The following is a 20,674-nucleotide window of genomic DNA, read 5'->3' as shown; positions in this document are numbered from 1 at the left end:
CATGCTGCCAAACTGTGTGTGGAAAGCTACCAAGAGTTCAGCATCTGCATGTCCAGTTTGTGCCCCTATTGTATAAAACTCTCCTTCTTGCTTTCATATCAGTAAATGTAGCTTGGACTTTTTCTTAAAGAATTTTAAGCTAATAATAAATGACCTTGGGATCGTTAAAAAAATTCTGAGATCTCTATACCTACCCTTAAGTACTGGCACTCTGGTATTCAAATACGTTGTGTCAAAGACTTTCCCCTTATCATAAATTTTCATTTACAAGGCCATAGCAACAGTCCTAATGAAGATTAATTACTGCAGTACATTCCATAAAATCTGCCCAGTTTCCTTCTGATGATGAAGGCTATCGCACATAGAAATGGAACTGAAAATGTATCATGTCCTTAATGTCTCTTTTCTAGCTGCTTGGTACTAAAAACGGATCTGTAAAAACAGTTTAGTCAAAGAAAAGATTGACTGGCTCAGCATTCATTACAAACATAACTGCAAGAGCAGATGATACCCTCTTAGATCAGAATTCTAATAATCAGAAAAGGTTGGGGACTGTGAGAAGGCAACAGTACACAAGGGACTGCAATCACACTACTGATCCATGTACATGTTTCCTTCTAAAAAACACAAACATCATTTGGGATGGGGAAAAAGTTCTGGCTCCCCCAATCTCTATTTTTTTGGTTTATAAGCCCACTTAAGAATCTGATGAAAATTCGGGACGCTTTTTCCAGATAAAGGCACGGGAGTGTCTGCTACATACACACCCAAACCATCATTTTGCATACAATTTCAAGAAGTTTGAGATTCCCCTAAAGTTCATCCATAGTGTTCAGGTTAAGAACTTCTCCTCTGCAGCAATTTAGAAGACACATGATTTCTCTTCTTACAGATTAAAAAAAATATTTAAACACTCATACAAGTTGGGTTTATGTTATGGATTTTTCTTGCTACTAATCTGTATGTAAAATATTTCTGCTCCCCAAAAGCACAACAGCTTTTCTCCTCAAACTACTTTCACTGATTAGTTTTTAATATTCAAGATCATCACCTATCCAATCATGTCCCCAATGTTCTAGCTATCTGGCAAAATTAAGTTTTACAGTTTAGACTAACTCTTCATTAGTCCTTCAAATGATTTCAAGAGAGAGAAAACCTAATGTTCAACAAAGTTATCCATTAAAGAATTACTTATAATAGCAAAAACAAAAGAAAACAAAACCAAACAACTAAGCATGAGTATGACCTAAAATTCTAAAACAGGAATGGATAAAGAAATTATGACATAACTAAATAACGTAATATAGTCATTAGGTATTAATGCATTCTACATGAAGCAATGTGAAGTAAAAAAAAAAGGGTGGTGTCATTCTCAAGGATGGTCCTGAAAAGTATCATTTTCAACAGTCTTTTCGGTGAAAGCAAAGTCAACATGCACCATAATCAGGGCAGCAGCCAAGAGAACCCTACTAGATGTTTATCTACTAGGTGAACCTACTAGGTGGTTCACCTTGGCCTCATGGCATCCTGAGCCATTCATCCATCTTCTTAGAGATCCTAGTATTTCTGAAACATGACAAACCCACCACTGTCATTGAGTGACAGTTCTTCAATGGGTGGCTAAATGATAGAGGGGTAGAAAGCACAGGGCAAAACCTGAGACTGAAAGTAAGGTCAAGCTGAGAGCTTCCTAAACCTCACATTTCTCAAAATTTGTTTTCCCCATCCAAACCCTCACCCCAGAAAATAATGCCTTCCTTCCTCAATAGGTAGCAACCTTTCCCCTAAGAGTCCCAAGACAAATAATACTGCCTTCCCACTCCTCTCCCACATTCCCCACTACCCCCCTCCCTGCTACCCCAACAATCTGCCTTGGAAGTTTGTCCATTCATGCTTCACATCACACAGGATATGCTTTTGTTTTGTTTTAGGGCAACGGCAAAAGGGAGAAAGACAAAAGGAACACAATTTAAAGAAAGTCAAGTAAATTAACTCTTCTTGTTATTCACAATTCATGTTAAGTGCTGATAAAAGCTCTATGAACTTTGACAGGTCATGAACTTTGTATTTCACAAAGAAGAGGTGATTGAGATTTTCTCTTGAAAGCTACTAGGCATATTGGAATCAGAGATAAATCTCCTGAAGTTAAAAAAAAATAAAAGGAAAGAATGGCAGGCACACAATAAAGTCAATATATCACTGAGCTGAGCCAACTTCTTTCCATATCTACCACCCACAATTAGATTCACCAATGAACACTGGTTCAAGTAAGTGAAAACTATACCAAATCCTATTTAACAATCACCTAGACTCTGAGTAAAAAAAATCCCCTTAAAAAATCATCCCCGGGCCTCCCTGGTGGCGCAGTGGTTGAGAGTCCGCCTGCCGATGCAGGGGATACGGGTTCGTGCCCCGGTCCGGGAGGATCCCACATGCCGCGGAGCGGCTGGGCCCGTGAGCCATGGGCGCTGAGCTTGCGCATCCGGCAACGGGAAAGGCCACGACAGTGAGAGGCCCACATATCGCAAAAAAAAAAAAAATCATCCCCTATATTTAGTGCCAACTATGCCACCAATTAATATAAAATACATAATGTGTCATACTCAGCCCCAACCAAAACCAGTTAAGAAAGGAAAATGCTTTCTGGGGATATTCCTTCCCCCCAAATTTATCTTTAATGCACACATATTTCTTTTCCAGGTGAAAAGACTGTAAAGTCATAGAAGAGTAGTTGCTGGGCAAAATTTACTGAAGAGTTGTCACAGAACACTAGGAGAAACCATACAGATTAAAGTGGTTCATCTCCTTCATGTAAGAGATACATGATACATGGGCAAGTTCACTCAAAAACAGAAAACTAGTGTAAAACAGATTTTTAAAACAAAACAAAACCCCCAAACAAATGGAAAACCAGACAAAAATCCTTGATCAGCCTTTTGATTCAGAGCTGTGTCAGGCTAGGCAAAAAGAACAGCTAATTATATTAGATGTGAAAATTTACCCTGTACAGGAAAAGGTACCAATCCATATAGAGCTTTTCATGTCTAAATTATGCCAACAGTCTCAGTACAAATTACACATGAGTGGTCTTATACCACCTAGAATAATTTACCAAATACCCCACCATATAACAATTCTTTATAAAGCAATCTGCCTTAGTCAGAGACCGTGTTCTGTGAAGAAAAGATTGATATAACGCAGTAACAGTCTAACCACAACCTTTTTCTTTCCCTTTTTTCCTTGAAAAAGGTTAAGATGATAAATATTAAAAACTTAATTTGACTGGATAATGAATATCTGGAACATCCAGCTGCTTCTTTTTCATTGTATTCAATACTTCGCAAATTTTCACATCATTAGCAATTCACATGAAGATGGCCATAAACCAAACATAATGAATGCTACTAGATATACAAAAATTAATCTTAGATTACATGTTCGGGACCAAATCTCTCTCAGCTTGTGAGGCACAGCTAAAAGGAACACTTTTATTGAAAGAAGAGTTTAACTGGAATATGGTTAGACACTTGTCTCACTTCAAAGGCCATATTCTTTAGAAGGGCAATTTACCCTTCTCCCTGCTCTCTTACAACTTAAACTTGCTTCAGGTTTAGCTTAGCCATCACTCCCTTCAGGAAGCTGTTTCCAGTTTGCCAAGCCCAAGTGTTAGGCCCATCACTTTCATGCTCATCCATCCCTCTCCCCACCACCTCCCTGAGTGCACAAATCACAGTACTTAACCACCATGTTGTTTTGTATTTGCTTGTTTATCCATCTGTAACCTCCACTGAACTAAAAGTTCTGTGAAAGCAGGAAAGGTATTTTTCTTGCTAAATTTTTTATCCTCTGTACCTGCACTATGCCTGGCACAGGATAGATACTAAAAAACTTCTTAGTTGAAAGAATGGATGGAGGAAATGTGACAAGAAGCCAGAGACTACAAATCAAGTAGATATTTTTTAACTCTTAAATAATCAGAATGTGATTTAAATAATGCAGAAAGTTGCTTCTCCAGCTCTTGGCACCACATATAGAAGCTAGTCAAATATGTTTATTGTGAAAGCAGTATAACTCTACTATATGGATTATTTGGGAGATTAAGAAATGAAAAATCACTTATGAGCACAAAGATAATTACATGCAATATTTGAGGTCTTATGTCCTCAAAAGGTATGAAAGTCTATATCAAAACTCACTGGAGACAAGAACACATGATTCTGTGTAGTTCCCTGCAGACCAGTGAATTCTCTGATGTCACAAAGTCCACTGCAACAAAGAGCTAGGTTTCCTACTAAATTTTCTGTCTATTTTAATAACAATAATAATAACAACAAATCCCAATATCTTGTACTAACTCTACCTATGCTAGTTCGGTAGAAGGAATCAGAAATGAAAACCACAGAGTAAAACACAGCATGGACCAATTTGTAAGATGGAAGAAGATGAGAAAAGAAAGCAGAGAGCATCAAAGCAAGCTCTCCCTTGTATACCTACTTTCAAAAATAGTGCACAAAAGCTTAGAGCTTCCAATGGAATTCAGGCATCTGCTGCTGACTAACCAGCTAACATTCCTTCTGTACGATGGGTAGATTACCCACTCCCCCTATTTCATAGTTCTGTTTCTAAGGATAAATGGAGCTATTAATGGCAGCATTCTTAACGTTCCTTAAAAGGAACTCAGGGTCATATAATTTTCATTGTCCCTGGGACCATATTATAAGCAAGGTATCTCTTTTTGTCATGCTAACTTAAAGAAGTTGGATCTTATATATGAGAATCTCTTTTGAATCTCAGTGTTAGAGATGACAATTCTGATAATTCTACAGAGGGTTAAGGAGGGTTTAAATTCTACTGTGGCTATATACTGAGCTGAGGAGGAGGACAGAGGTACAAACTCTTTAAAATCCTATCAGACCTCCCTGAGGAGGATTTACTGACCCCAAGTTCAGTCGTTCTCCACTAAATCTGGCTCTCTTTTGCCTATTTCCTACTGACTAAGTGTCTTTCCATGTAGAGAGACAAATGTGTTACCTGTGCTGAATATCTACGGGTGTCACCAAAGTGAAGGAAAAAGAGACATAGAAAGGAAACGTTCAAAGAAATTAGCTCATACTAGTTAGTTTGGGACTAATAGCCACTTTCTAATTGGTATAACCAGTCCTATACAAACTCATATCTGAAAATGCTAAATTAATATCCAGAGAATAACCAACTGGCAGAGTGAGGATGACCAAGAGGCTGGAACACTAGCTATCCTACAATTATTGAGCAGAAGCCAGAAACAGTGCACCAAATAAAACCCGTGAACAAGCCAGGAGGATCCTCTAAAGCTAACATCACAAAATCTTAGCATTCGGTCATGTCCATGAGAGGCAAAGAAAAAAAGATGTAGCAGAACTGGAACAATATAGGAAGATAGAATTGGCGCTATTATTATACACAGCAGAAGCAATTACTACTGTCAAATTTCTAGTGTACGTGAATTTACTTGTGAATACCTCTTCTTATCCAAAACAATGTGGTTTTAGTTTACATATATCTTTATTCATTGCCACTGAGGTAATTTCAAGAGAGAAGGGAAAATTAGAGTATAAATAGAAATTTCACATGTAGACTATTACTTGTAACTTACCCTAAATCCTACCTTCTAGTCTAGGAATGGAAAACATGTTTTATCGTGTGTACCAATCCCGATTGATTGATGGACCCTGTTTGAGAAGGACTGCTAGGACTAAATGGAAAGGAATACAGACAAAGCCTATCCTGGATGAGGGATGGGGCAATTAAGCACTAGTAATACATTCTGCCATCCTGGGTCTAGTCCATTGGTTCTCAGCTGTGAGAGATTTCGCTCACCAAAGGATACCTGGCAATGTCTGAAGATACTTCTGGCTATCCCAACTGGGGAGGTGCCAGTGGTAGAGGATGATGCTAAACAGTCTACAACCACCTCAAACTCTCCAAAACAAAAAATCGTCTGGGCCAGAATGCCAATAATGCTGAGGTAGGGAAACCATGGTCCAGTCAAATCTATCCTATGGTTAGTCCATGGATCAGGTCTTCAGCCAAATAACATTAAATTTGTCTTGAGGTAGTTTTCCTGACCTACCTCTCCTAATGCCATAGTAATTCTATATAACTTGTCTGGAGTATTAGAACCAGAGGTTCAATTTGATTCAGACAGATCACACTGACCTGTCCCTAACTTGTATTGTGATCACAGACAAATTATTTTATCCCTCGAAGCCATGGCTTTTTCATCTATAAGAGGAGGGGGTTGGACTATATAATCACTGTGCTCATACAAAGACAAAACTGCTAGGAAGTCCCTAAATGCACTAAAGGAATAAAGCCCTTGTTGATATTCTTTTCAACAACAAGATAATTTTTCTTCAGCCTAAGACAAGTTTATCAATTCCTTTCAATCTCTGCTAATGTAGTTATCAGTTATGCCTTAACTTAAAACTATTTTAATTTTCATGTAATGCTTAAATATTTCCCATCTGAACGCTTATCACTGAGTTAAGATGCTTTGGCATCTCTCAAGGTATTACTACTATCTTGTGCATCACCATTACACTATCGGAACTTGGCTTCTTCCAGTTCTCCAACCATCTATTCTGTCATCTCTGGTATCATTTAAGCTATTAGGACCAATTATATAGTTGCTTATCATTATGCTTCTCTCTTTTACTCTATAAATCTCCTTCATAAATCTATTAATCAATACAAGTATTTTAGGGCCTTTTTCTGTGCCTATGACATTAATGCTGGGGAGATGAGTAAAGGCTGGAGCTGAAAGTATTGGTATAAAAAGACAGATTTTCTAGCTACAAAGCATTTACAAGCTCATTAAGAGGATGAAATGTGAAACTATTTGAGAACAAGTCATATTAACTACGTGGTAGTAGGGAAATGTCACTATGAGGGTAAGAGATGCCAAAAAAATGAAATGAAATGTCTGCTGTACGTAGATTAAGGATGACCCAGAAACTATCATGAAAAATGTTAGACAAAAATCCTTATGAATCAGATACAGAAGGATTGCTGACATCTTATCAGTGATTTCAAAGGTTGGCTCTATGTTTTAAAGGTATGTTAGACAGATGTGGAAAATATGGCCAAATAACAAACTGTAAGAACCAATTAAAGTTCCCTTCAGAAAGTAAAATTACACAGAGCATTTAGAAGTTAATGATATAAAGTTATATGTGTTAAGTTAGATCATATCTATCAAAATGGAGATCCCATAAACTACTCTGAAACAGGGACATTTATATAAGAATAAAAAGGGCAACAAACAACCATACTGACAGTTCATCAAGGTCTGGACATGTGTATTTTCTGAAGTAGAATATGCATATTTACTCTTAGAGGTCAATTTCTAAAGATTAGAATTATGCCCTGGACCTAAATTATTTAACCCTTATCATTTAAATATTTTTTCTAAATCCTAATAAATTATTTTCACCTGTGGTGCTTCTTGTGGTAGTAAAGCTATTATGTCCATTACCTGGTTGTCCAATAGCAAATGTCTCAAGTTTCTGGCATCACATGGGAAGACTGCATTTTGGATAAGTCATTTTCACTATTATAAAATAATACTATGTTTAAATGAGCACAATATTAAAATAAAGAGTAACTCTGAAATGATCTCTCTATAGCATTTTTCTCTTAAGGGGATAATCTTTTTGAGAACTTTTCATAATGCTCTTAGTTAAAACTGGATTATAGCTCTCTGTGGCCTATTTTCTCAACTCCAAACTTTTCAGACTAGCAACTTCAGGGGTTCCAAAAAGCTTCCTCTCCCTTTCAACCATATTAACTTCATACATCATTAGTACCTCCCCCTTGTGCCTAAATAGGCTCATTGATTTAGTTCAATCATGAACCATGCAGTTCAATATTCTCAACTTTTAAATCAACAGAATCTCAATTTAATCTAATACATAGTACTCAGAAAACAAGTGCTGAGCAAGTCATTCAATTCATTACATTTCATCTATTTTTGGCATGGCAGCAAGTAAGTCCACATTAAAATGAACAGATTCTAATTTGAGAGAATTTGTGAAAGGCTGTTTATGTATGAGTTATCCATTATTTTATGTGTTTCTTACTTAATTTTACATCAAAGAATATGAAAGTATAACTGCTCTTTTAAAAAATTCAGAAATAATTTTTAACAACAATCTCAACAGTGAATCAAAATAAAATCTTACCTCTGTTTGCACTAAATATACCCCAGTGCATCAAATACTTAAGCATAAAAGATTCAGAAAGAGAAAGACAAGAAGAGAATAGACCAAGAAAAAGATACAACTCTCATATCACCCATATATCTGTTAACAGGAATTAACAGAAACAGTAGAAGGGCCCCTAAAATGACGAGAAGAGCATGAGATGTTTGTCTCCACACATCTTTTGGAGTTATTAAAAGGAGAAGACCCATATTCTTAATGCCACCAATGGTAGAAACATACCTAATTTTATTTTCTATATCTTCATTATCTGATTCTTCAGAGCTTCTGTACTTATCTGGATCTGGAAGTGTGCTTGGATCAAATCCATCATTATCATCATCACTCCAATCCAGAAAGGCTTCTTCTTCATCTTTAGCCTAAAAAAAGGCAAGGGAAATTGTCGTTTAAGAAAACAACTCATAAATAATCAGGTCTTATTTCTAGCCCCAAATAAATATCCCTAACTGAGATCCTCAAATTAGAAGCCTTTTATTCTGGCAAAAGCCTCTATGTGACTTTCAGAACCATAATCATTTGCACTGAGAAAGAAAACCAATGTCATTTCAAAAGTAAAACAAAATATGGTTCAAAAAGTACATCACTATTAAGTCCCTTAAACACAATATGGGACAAATTTGACAGTTTAATTACTTCCATGTAACTCAACTATCAAAGAAATAAAGTGTAAAATAAATTTGTTTTAGTGCTCCTGTCCACTACGCAAGTTTCAAAACTACCAAAAATATTAGGTAAAAATGTAAAAGGTCAGACGAGAGAGTACAGAAATATCTGTCTGATAATTTTTTGACCACAATAAATCTTAAAACAACAATCAGATCTGTATTAGCTCATTAATAGTGAGGGGCCTTCTAAATTCGAATTAAGTACAAAGTCACTAAGAACAATTAAAAAATAAGATGGAATACCAAGATACAGAAAGTTGGGAACTATCCAGTTTCATGCAAGTAAGTAGGTATTTAGGCTTTTTTACTTTTGTTTTGTGAGAACAAAGTAATGCAATGTTAAAATAAATTTACTACACATTAATGTAATGAACACCCCTTATAACAAGTTTATTTCTGGCAGATTGGTTTTGTCACCTGGTAGATAAGAAATACAAACAAACATTGTCACACACATTTAACAGATTATAAGCAGTAAGCAGGACTAAAAAACAATTCTGGACGAATTTCTCTTAGTTACCCACTTTATAATTCTTTTTCACACCATATGAGACAAACTTCAATGATTCTTTGATTTCAAATGATTAATGCTGTTTCCCAGAAACTGAATAACAACTCAGCACAGCATAGCTCTACTGAAGTCTGCTTACACTCTTTGTACAGCTCTCCCTTGATAACCTCTAAACATAGCCAAAGAAGGAAGAAGTAAAGAAAATGAGGATTAGTCACTACTGCAAAAGTCCTTTATTGCTTTCTTGGTAAAATTCCCTGCTAAAAATAAAAGGTCTGGAAACAAATACCAGAAGGGAAGAAGAAAAGGCTGCCATCAGAGGCAGTAAGCAGTACAACTCAACAGCATACTACTATACGGTCCATTTGAAAACAATCAAGGGTGTCAACAAAAATTGAATGTCATCATATACTGAAGAACACTAATCTCCCAAGCTACAAGATATTTCCAATTTTCCAGTCTGGTGCTCTCAAAGGAATCTGTTATCTAAAGGTGGAGCCAGAGAATTACCAAAGTAATTCTCAAGCTTTTTTGGTCCCACGGCACCAATACATTTAAATATATGAAGGACTCCAAAGAGCTCCTATTAAGGTGGATTATATCTATTGCCATTTAATGTATTAGAAGTTGAAACTTAGAATTTTTAAAAATTCATTAATTTAAAAGTAATAATAAACTCTACATTATTATATATTAACATATATGGTAACAGAAATAGTGTTTTTATGAAAATAGCTACTATTTCCAAAACAAAAGGACTCTGTTTTACATTTTTACAAATTTCTTTAATGTCTGGCTCAGAAGAAGATATCTTGATGCTCATATCTGCTTCTGCATTCAATACATTGTTCTGGTTGAAATATACGAAGAAAATCCAGTCTCTCAGAGATAGGTAGTTGGGAAAGGGAAAAGTAATTTAACACCCTTTTTAGAGAAGTGCAGTTACTCTCCTTTGATACTACAATAAACACTGATGAGTGGAAGTTTCTTAAAAAGTAGTTACAATGTGGAATCTGAAGCCATTATCAATAAACTTTCTGTACTCTGTTACATTAAAATCCATTGGTCTACTTTGCACTTTGAATGGATCTTTTATCAGTGAATGATTTCATAACACTGTGTACTGGTCATGTGGAAAATACTGGTTCACTAAATTATGCATATCTTCTTTATATGGATCTTCAAATATTAACACATTTCATTATACAATATTTTTAAAAATCATATTTCTTAATATCATGGTCAATATCATTTTAAATGTCTTTCAAAGTATTGGGAAGCTACTGGTGGATATAAGTTTTCTAAAATTCTAAATTTTTCTTAGAAGCTTGAATTTTTTCATTAGTGAGAAATAATTTCAGTTTTTTCTTTGAAGTGTAGCAATAAGTGTTGTTTTCCTCTGGCTGATTTCAAAAGTTTCTCTTTATCATATAGCAGTTAGACTATGATGTGTCTAAGAATGGTTTTCTTTGTATTTGTCTTTCTTGGGGCTCTGCAAGCTTCTTGGATCTATCAATGCTTTTCAGTAAATTTGGGAAGTCTTCGGCTATGATTTCTTCAAATATTTTTATGCCTCTTTCTTACCATTCCTTCCATGATTGCAAGAACATGTGTAATGGACTACTTCACAGTTCTCTTAGTTTTGTTCATTTTTCTACAATCTTTTTTCTTTCTGTTCTTTGCACAGGGTTATTTCTACTGGGTCTTCGGGTTTGCTGTTGCTTTCTTCTGACAATTCCAAACTGTTTTTCAGCCTGCCTGGCAAAAATTTTACAGTAATTGTGCTTTCAGGCAGATCTAATACCACATTTGTTTTTGTTTTGTTTAAATATAGTTTCCATTGCTCTGGGGAGGCTACCTATCTGTTTATTTACATACCTACATTTTCCTTTAATTCTTTTAACATACTTAAAATAGCTACATTGAAATCTATGATAAATTCAAATCTGGGCTAACAAGAGTTTCTACTGACTACTTTTTCTTGGCCATGGATCACAATTTCCTGCTTCACTACATGTTTCACATTTTTGTAGAAAACTAGACACTTTAGATAATATATTATATAAAATTGAATTGTTAGGTTTTTCTGAGGATTATTAGATTTCTATTCTAATAGACAATTACCTTGCCTGGATTCAAACTGCAAATTCTCTCTAACCCATGGTACTCAGCTACTTATATCTCATCTCTGTTTTGTTCTTATGGCTTCCAACTGCTGTTTTTTTAGCCTGGTTTCCTATGAGTCTTCCCTCAGCCTGTGAAATGTGACACTCAGCCAAGGATTTAGGCAGAGTTGGGCTCCCCTCTCTGTGATTTCCTTGCTTCTTGGGTTTTCTCCTAATCTCCAGTTGCTCTGTTGGCTCTGAGATCTGTACTCTGATATGTCAAGCAGAATACTTGAATTAATTGTATTTTAACACCTAGAATCATTTAATATGCTCCTTTAACATTTACTATAAAGCAAGTGGCCTTCACAAAATAAGTACAATACAAAATAAATTAGAAAGTGAGTTAGCATAAACACCTTAACTCAATATTCCACTGTACATGTTTATCTATTTGAAGGAAAATACAAATTCAAAATGATGAAAACTTACTTTTAAATGGATAAAACATTATCTGGATTTGTATTACTATGACTTTCTTGTAATTGACAACATTCAGGTCTTGCTATTTCCTGATCTGTAAGATGATCCCACTGTTGATGCCAAACCATATTGTCTGTGCTGCATTATACTCCTCAATTCATGACAATGACAAATAAATTTAAGTTGGCAATCACTCCTTTCAGAAACACAATTTCAACCTACTAAAACTGTAGAGATGATGTAGAAAGACATTTTCATATTGAGCTTTTCTGTCTTTTAGTTCATTCTTTGAAGGGTTAGAAACATAACTATAAAAATGTATAATATCTGTATTAAAAAGTATAATGTGCCTCTATTAATGCCTTTAATCTATTAAAAAATTAAAAAAACACTACCATCTACAACAAACACAAAGCATAAATAAAAATCACTAAGTAAAGAGGGTATTGCCATAATGAAAACATTCTGGAGAAAAGTATTGAGTTTATCATTCTGGCAAGGTCTAGTTTAGAAGTATGCTCTTTCTAGTTAGATAAGGTGGTAAAGAAAATGGACATTGGACATTTTAGCTGCTCTCTCTCTCTATCCTTGTGATTTCATGAACCATTTAAAAGCTAATTACAAATATGGCACCATCCTCACTTTTATCTCTCTCTGGACTCATTTTCATGAGGGACAGCACAAATACTATGATATACCTATCACCTTCCAAATGACTGTGATATATCAGTGTGTTAGAACATCATGGCTGGAAACTCACTGCTCTAGGTAAAAGGGAACCATTTAAGTATTTTAGCAGAAGACTAAACTTGTATCTTACAGATGCTGCACCCTGGCAGCAATGGGAAGGGTTGTTGGAGGGTATAAGATTTGAAGGTAGGATATCAGTTTAAAATCTACAATAATCCAGATGAGGAAAGGGATTCAATGAAGGAAGCGGCAGTGGAGATGGAAGTGGGGAACAGGTATGAGAGATGTCAAGGAGGGAGAACCAACTAGACTCTGTGGACTACATGGGTATATGGTACATTTCAGAGAATCATTATGTTCATAAGCATAGTTGTACATGATAAACATGGTCTAAGAAAGTTTAATAAGTATTATGAAGATGCTGTACAAAAATGCCTTCCTTCAATAAGTTTTTATTAAGGAGACATGTGACAGACATACTACTAGGTACTGGGGATATAGCAGTGAATAAGACAGAGTCCCTGCTGTGATGATAAAATGAACTGTTCTAGGATAGTTATCCACATAAGCACTAAAATGAAAGCCATGTTCTTCTATTTCTGTGGAGCAGCCACTAATGAATGAATCAACTCCACTAGCCCTGCTAAATGCTTAACATCTGGTAGAATGCAGCCTTCAATTTATGGATCCTGGCTGTCAACATGCCTCTTTCTCTTCAGGTACTTCCAGACTGGAAGCTGCAACCACTCCTCCCTCACTGACTAATCATTCTCTCATTTTTCTCTATCCTCCCAGCCCTATGGTCACACCCGCACTCCTGTCTTAAGGCTCTGAGAAATTTAAAAAAAAAAGTAGTTCATACACACTAAGAGATCAGGGTCACCTCTATGAACTGGCTGTTCCTGAAATACAGTTTCAGAACCTCTGAGAAAAATATTTCATCTAAAATAGGAATACTTTTCCTAAAATACACACTTGGAAGACTCAGTTATTAAGTAGGGCAGATGAAAATATCCAAAACAGAAATGTAACCCAACTAGCTTTTATTTTGCTTTCAGTTTTGATGATGAGAAGAAATACAGATGAGAAGTAGCATTCTTCTACAACAAATTTATGAAGTGCTCTGACATACATTATCTTACTTCATCTTCAAACTCTATGAAGTAGGAAGAAAAATAATTATTGTTCCCATTTTCAAAATTGAGAAAATGTGAGTCAGATGACTAAATAGCTTAACAAGGTCACACAAATAGGTACATATGCTAGGTCTTCTCCTACATCATCCTGAATCTCAACTTTCACCATTAAAGCTTTGAATTTGCTACTTGTACAATTATTTCTTCAGAATCAATAATATTTTATAAGCTTCATAAAACATATGGGGGTGCTTTCTGTGTCACCTTGTATGTGACCATCCCCACTTTCATGACCTTTGCTCCCAAGCCTCTCTTCTCTGTTGTGTGGAATACTGTACCACCTTCCTAATGAGTCTCCCTGCAACCATTCTTCTTCTGATCACTCCAATTCTCTGTGTTGTCATTAGAATTTTTTTTTAATAAGTTTCAAATCTGATCATGTTTATCACCTGCTTACAAGCTTTGAAGCCACACTTTCAGATTCTGGAACAAGTCAAGCCCCTTCCCACCTCAGAGTCTGCATTACTGCTACTTCTCTACTAGAATCTTCTTCTACTTCCTTTTGCCTGGTTTGTAGTGTTTTCTGACACCAAACACGTGGTTTCTCTTCAACACTAAGTCTTCAAAGTCAAATGAGTGTCTATCAATTCAATTTAATTCCGACACTATGCAGAGTTAGCATAGACCCCAGGGGTAAAGGGCTCAGTCCCACAAGACTCCATACTTCAGATGCCAGCTGCAAAATGCAGCCACCAAGCTACTTGCCATTCTACCTGGCCGACTACAAATTCAGGGATTCTCACGACCCCCTCCTCAGGTTTGATAATTCTCTAGAACTCAGGAAAGTGTTTTACTTATGATTACCAGTTTATTTATTTAAAGGGTATAACTTAGGAACAGCCAGATGGAAGAGATGCACAGGATGAGGTATGCAGTGGGGATGGGGTGCAGAGCTTCCATGTCTTCTACAGGAGGGTCACCTTCCCAGCACATCAACACATTCACCAATCTGGAAGGTCTCAGAATCTTGTTGTTCAAGAGTCCTTATAACTCAATTTCCAGGCCCAACCTCCTCCCAGGAAGGGGGATGGGGCTAATCACACACTTAGTCATTCTGGTGACCAGTCCCCCACCCTGAATCTATCTAGACATCCCACCCTGAGTCACCTCATTAGCATAAATTCAACTGTGTTGAACAGGGGCTTCTTATGAACAACGAAACTCTTCCACCACTCAGGAAATTCCATGGGTTAAAACCTTTGACTTCATTGTCAGGAACCAGGGACAAAGACGAAATATATATTCTTATTATACCAAACCTGGTTAACTTCAAGTAATCAGGTATCAGATTAAACATTTCTAAACATCACTCCCTTAGTAAAACATCCTGTAGATTTCTCTTCAGTGCTATACCTAGAGTGAATTCATTATTTGTTTAATGTCTGCATCCTTTCCTAGGCAGTAAGTTTCATGAGAGTAGAGGCCAGGTCCTGTTTATCATTACTGAAATAGATTTCTAGGGCTAAGATGGAGCTGCTCCTGCCTGGGGTGCCACATCAGCAAACCAAAACTTAGACAACTTCCGTGTCCCTATAAATGTCCACTTGACCAGAAATGCTGTATGTCCTGTCAGCCAATCCCCAAATGCCAAGCCAACTCTGGGTCTTCTCACTCCAAACAAGGTTGATTAATGTGGCCCCAATCAATCAGATATCTTCAATTTTTCTCTTTAAATAAATAAATAAATAAATAAATAAATAAATAAATAAATAAAAATATATAAGTACTTATTACTGATAAGGGTTTAACACTAGAAATCCGATCATATGAAATTTAGATCTGATCATAAGATTTTTATTAATAACTGTCAACCACTTAATTTCCATCTCAGATTTCTCAAGCATAAAATTTACAGTATTTAAGTTTAAGGAAGCTTGTAAAGATTTTAATTAATTGTAGATGCTTGGAAAATATGCAATCAGCACCTTAATGGGAAAACAAATGAGCAGTCAGTAAAGAAAAATGAAATGTGCAATATGCCTATAAAATAACAAGTTATGCTTAAAATTCCCTCTAGAGAATCATGCAAGAAAACTTCATGTAAGAGTCTGTATACACACTGAGGGTTTACACATACACAAAGAATCTAGTTATTTCTATACTTATGGACTTATGTATGATCAAATTCATGACCATTACATGAATTTGAATTTCATTCAAAAAATATAGAAACCTCAAGCACTCCCTTCAAGTTGAATTAATAATAATTTGCTGAGTGCTTAGTATATTTAGCCCATAATGGGTATGCAAAAATGAATGAGTTAGGGTCTTACTTCTGAGAAGTTTAAAACTTTATAATATTGTATAAAATCCCTCTGGTAGACAGGCAACAGAATATATCTTGTATACCTCATTTTTTCTCTAAAAGAGGTATAAATGTATGCTTAAATATGCTTCTACACATGCTATATTTTCCTTATCTCTTTTTCTTTCTGAGAGCATTCACAACTACAGCAAAAGCAAAAACAAAAATGAAATTCTAATGTTAAAATTGAATGAGCACAAAATGTCTCAATAAGAAGTGTAACTGGGACTTCTCTGGCAGTCCAGTGGTTAAGACTTTGCCTTCCAATGAAGGGCATGCAGGTTTGATCCCTGGTCGGGGAGCTAAGATCCCACATGGCTTGCAGCCAAAAAACATGAAACAGAAGCAATACTGTAACAAATTCAATAAAGACTTTTAAAATGGTCCACATCAAAAAAAAAAAAAAAAAAAAAGACTGATTAAGCAAACTCTATAAATCAGGGGGTCCCCAACCCCTGGTTGGTGGACTGGTGGTGGTCGGTGCCATTGCTCGCATTACCCCCTGAACCATTCCCTCCCCTACCCCGTGGAAACCAGTCCCCGGTGCCAAAACGGTTGGGGACCGCTGCTATAAATTACAACATTAACTAAACAATAAATGATTCTTAAAAAGAAAAAAAAAAAGGGTAACACTCTTGAAGCTGTATTAAAATTAAAAACAAAGTTATATTAACTCCAGAACATCTCTGAGAAATGGAGAGGAGGGCTGATGTGAAGTGAAGGAGAACAGATTATTTCCTTGTACTATACAGAAAGTGAAGGATCATCCCTTAGTGCCACAGTAAATTTTGTTAGGCCAAAGACCTTAAATGTTCATAAAGTAAAAGGGAATGAGACAATTTCAACCACTGTACTAAGGAGTAGAGGTGGAAGCCACATTGCATGTAATGGATTAAGGAGTGAATGGGCATTCTTGCTGGTCAGTCAGTGTTTGTTAATGAGGAAATCAATTCAGTCTAAATATAGAGAATTATCTCTATTGCCTTTCTGTTTACCATATAGCATTCATAGAAATAAGCTTTAAGAACTGTATTTAAATTTTAGTTATTTAATTCCACTTAGGATTTTTTTTATGATTTTTTTAAAATTTATTTTTTTATTTTATTTATTTTTGGCTGTGGTGGGTCTTCGTTGCTGCGCACAGGCTTTCTCTAGCTGTGGCGAGCGGGGGCTACTCCTCATTGTGGTGCATGGGCTTCTCATTGTGGTGGCTTCTCTTGTTGCGGAGCACGAGATCTAGGCACATGGGCTTCCGTAGTTGTGGCTCGCAGGCTCTAGAGTGCAGGCTCAGTAGTTGTGGCGCACGGGCTTCATTGCTCTGCAGCATGTGGGAACTTCCCGGACCAGGGCTCGAACCCGTGTCCCCTGCATTGGCAGGCAAATTCTTAACCACTGCACCACCAGGGAAGCCCCCACTTAGGATTTTTAAAAAGGAACCTCCCCATATTGTATGAATTAAAAGCAGAATGTCAACTTTGACACCTCAAAATTTCACAAGGAGGGAAAATTCCAAAATTCATGATAAACTATTTCTGATCCTGACAATGAATGTAAAGATTGTGAAGAAAAGAAAATTTTACAGAAAAATGAGGTATTCAAAATACATTCTGTTCTCACTAATAAAGCTTCAAAACAACCTTCTAAGAAAGCATTGGGAAGATAAAAAAATTCTGATTGCTATATACAGCCAACCATTTTCAATAGTTAAAGAGAGACTGATTTCTGAGATTTACCCAAGCTATAAATCCCAGGTACAAACTTACAGAAGAAATTATTGAAAACGTTTTTTATGAGTTATGAGCACAAAAAGACTAATGTTATTATTAAATGTGCCTGCTGAAAATGAGCATCTACCTACTAAGGTAAATGTGCAGAACAGTAAACCCAAGAGCAGCTGACAGAGCTGAGAAATTACTGTTCCTCCACCATAATGCTAAATTGTAATAGCCTGATTTCCCCTTCACTTTTTAATAATAATGTTATCATACTAATTAAAATATTTTTGAATATTTTCAGTTTATTTCTGTCTCCTAGAAATTTATTCCATAATGGTGACGTTTGGGTTTAGCTAAATACTGATTTAGTGATATAATACAACAGGACTAATAAAACAATACATAGAAAAACAACTCGATGGCATCTAACACTCTGGAGAGTGTATTACAAGCACTCTTACACCTCTTAAAACAGAGCCAATTAACTGTTCAAGCATTAGTAAATTGGTCCCAGTATGCACTCTTTTTAATTACCCAGGTCAAAGCTTGCCTCTGTCAATCAGAGGATATATTCCAAACTTCGCTAAACATAAGCTACAAATTACTTAAAATTCCATCTTTTTCTTATTTTGAAATTGACCAAAATAGTCATGATCTGAATTGTAGGCCAGAGCATAAATGCCAACTACAAATCCAAAATTCTACAAAGTTTCTATATAAGAAATTTCCACTTTAAAAAAAAAAAAAAGGAAGACAGTAATCATTCAATATTCTTTACAGCAGTAAATAAAAGTCTTTTCTTCTTCAAAAATGGAAATGAATTATAAATTGCTCCCAAGTTCCCTTAAAATCCCACAATCACTACTTAATTGAAAAGTCACATAGTTGTCCTTTATTGGAAGTTTTATTTCTTTTAATGACAAAGTATTTTTCAAAAGAGTATTCCTAAATGAGCAAAACACCATTTTCCAAAATGTTCTACATTTTGAATCCTATTAACTTTTGTTATTTCCCCCATGACACTTTGGCAACCAAAGAATTGAGTTTTCATTTAAAAAAACTAATAAACCACTGCTAAGATAAGTAGATCTGCCGGAGATAAATCTACTCCAGTAGTCTTAAGTTTTTACTCCATTTCAGCTTCTATTTTCAAATTTAGTTGAAATGAATTACACATTAAAACTAGAAGAATCATGATCTGCAGCACATAATAAACAATGGCTTACAGTCATGAAAAGATTAACTCTCATTTAAGTTGTTTAAATACATTTTTTAAAGTTTACAAAAGAATATCTTAAGTGCCTTATATTATAGAAAGACTGAATTACCATCAATTTTTTATATCTTTGCCACCTTCACCTTAAAGGCAATAAAAATATACTATGAAATTTCAAGTTCACTTACTATTTCCTAATTCTTACTCTTCCTATCTATAAAACTTCTCAACACCAACCTAGTACCTCCTCTGCTAGAACATGACATGTGTAGTCATAGTGTATTATCCTCATGCTCTCACAAATTTTCTTTAACTAAGAAATCAACTAGCTCATGATTTTAATAGCCAAATTAAAATTTAAAATCCAAAATTAAAGTTCACTTGTGCAGTGAAAACTTTCAATGCTGAAATTCTCTATTCTATTTCCTTACAGTTTGCCACACAGTCATTTATAAGTGAGTTTGAATAGAGGCACAATTAAGATAATCAATTTTCCATTCAGCAAGGCAAAAGCAAAGAAAATGTTTTGTTTACAAAGGAGAAACATTCTTTGAGGAAATCACATTTAACTCATCCACTACATAAATCTGCATGAAATTTCTTACCTTCTATTACGTTCCCTCTTTGGAAAAAAATAGCTAATCTTGCATATCAATCTCTTTAATATTCTATTTAGCAATCAATGCTTCCCTGGTAAGAAACTAACAAAAAGCAATTTTTGTATATCATTTCAGATGTTGGGCTAAGATTAAATCACCTATCCATATATAATTATTTATAGATAGAGCTGAAACTACAATCTCTAGTGACCATATATCTGAAAGACAGTTTGTTTTGTGCAGCTTTCCAAAAGAATAAGGTAGGCAAATAAGCTGCTAAGAAAAAAAAAAGAAAACACAAACATTTTGGTGCGTTTTCTAAAGGTTTAAGCAGTATAACTGGAAAGCCCATTATTTAAAGGTTAAATTTTAAAGATAAAAATAATGTCTAGAAGACAAATGTTTAATGAATGAACAAATGAATCAATGAATGAAAATTGTATTAAAACTTCACAGTTTACAGATAAGGAAATAGGATTAGATAATTTAAATACAGTCAGTGGTAGAGCTAGAACCCAAACCTTTGGGTTACAATACAAAATTAACCTAAAATCTTTCCAAAAAAGATAATTTAAACAAGTATCTCCCACCTTCATACATAATCTGAACTACCAAGTCAGTGATGTTAATAATAATCTTCAAATCAGCATAAATCCTAAACAATCACTATACAAGAAGCATTATACAAATTTATGAACTCTCATGTGCACTTTGTCTTTTCCTTCCTTTCTTCAGCAAGTATTTATAGATTATTTACATAAGCCAGTGTAGTGAAAGAAAGACTTCTAAATTGTAAAGCATCTGCTCATAGAGTTACTTTATTTGTGTGCACACACATATACAAAGGGAATCTAAAAGAACAGAGAAGATTTCACAGAATAGATTCAAAATAGTCTTGAGAATGAGTCAGAATTTATAGGACAAAGGGAAA

General features: G+C 35.3%; 1 protein-coding gene across 2 annotated transcripts in view; it reads right to left on the bottom strand.

Moving 5' to 3' along the window:
- The window catches only part of DDX10 (DEAD-box helicase 10), a 286,645-nt gene that overhangs the window by 28,029 nt on the left and 237,942 nt on the right, over window positions 1–20,674 (bottom strand). For both annotated transcript variants that reach the window (XR_456974.1, XM_007452471.1), the window contains exon 17: window positions 8,481–8,617. Coding sequence is in view for 1 of the 2 variants with exons in the window: in XM_007452471.1 (XP_007452533.1) it covers window positions 8,481–8,617 (137 nt within the window). In the remaining variant the exon portion in view is untranslated. The remainder of the gene's footprint in view (window positions 1–8,480; window positions 8,618–20,674) is intronic.

This window comes from Lipotes vexillifer, unplaced genomic scaffold (genome assembly GCF_000442215.2).
Source record: "Lipotes vexillifer unplaced genomic scaffold, Lipotes_vexillifer_v1.1 scaffold162, whole genome shotgun sequence".
NCBI classification, from domain to species: Eukaryota; Metazoa; Chordata; class Mammalia; order Artiodactyla; family Lipotidae; genus Lipotes; species Lipotes vexillifer.
The sequence above is the reverse complement of the archived record's forward strand: the minus strand, read 5'-3'. Positions and strand labels throughout refer to the sequence as shown.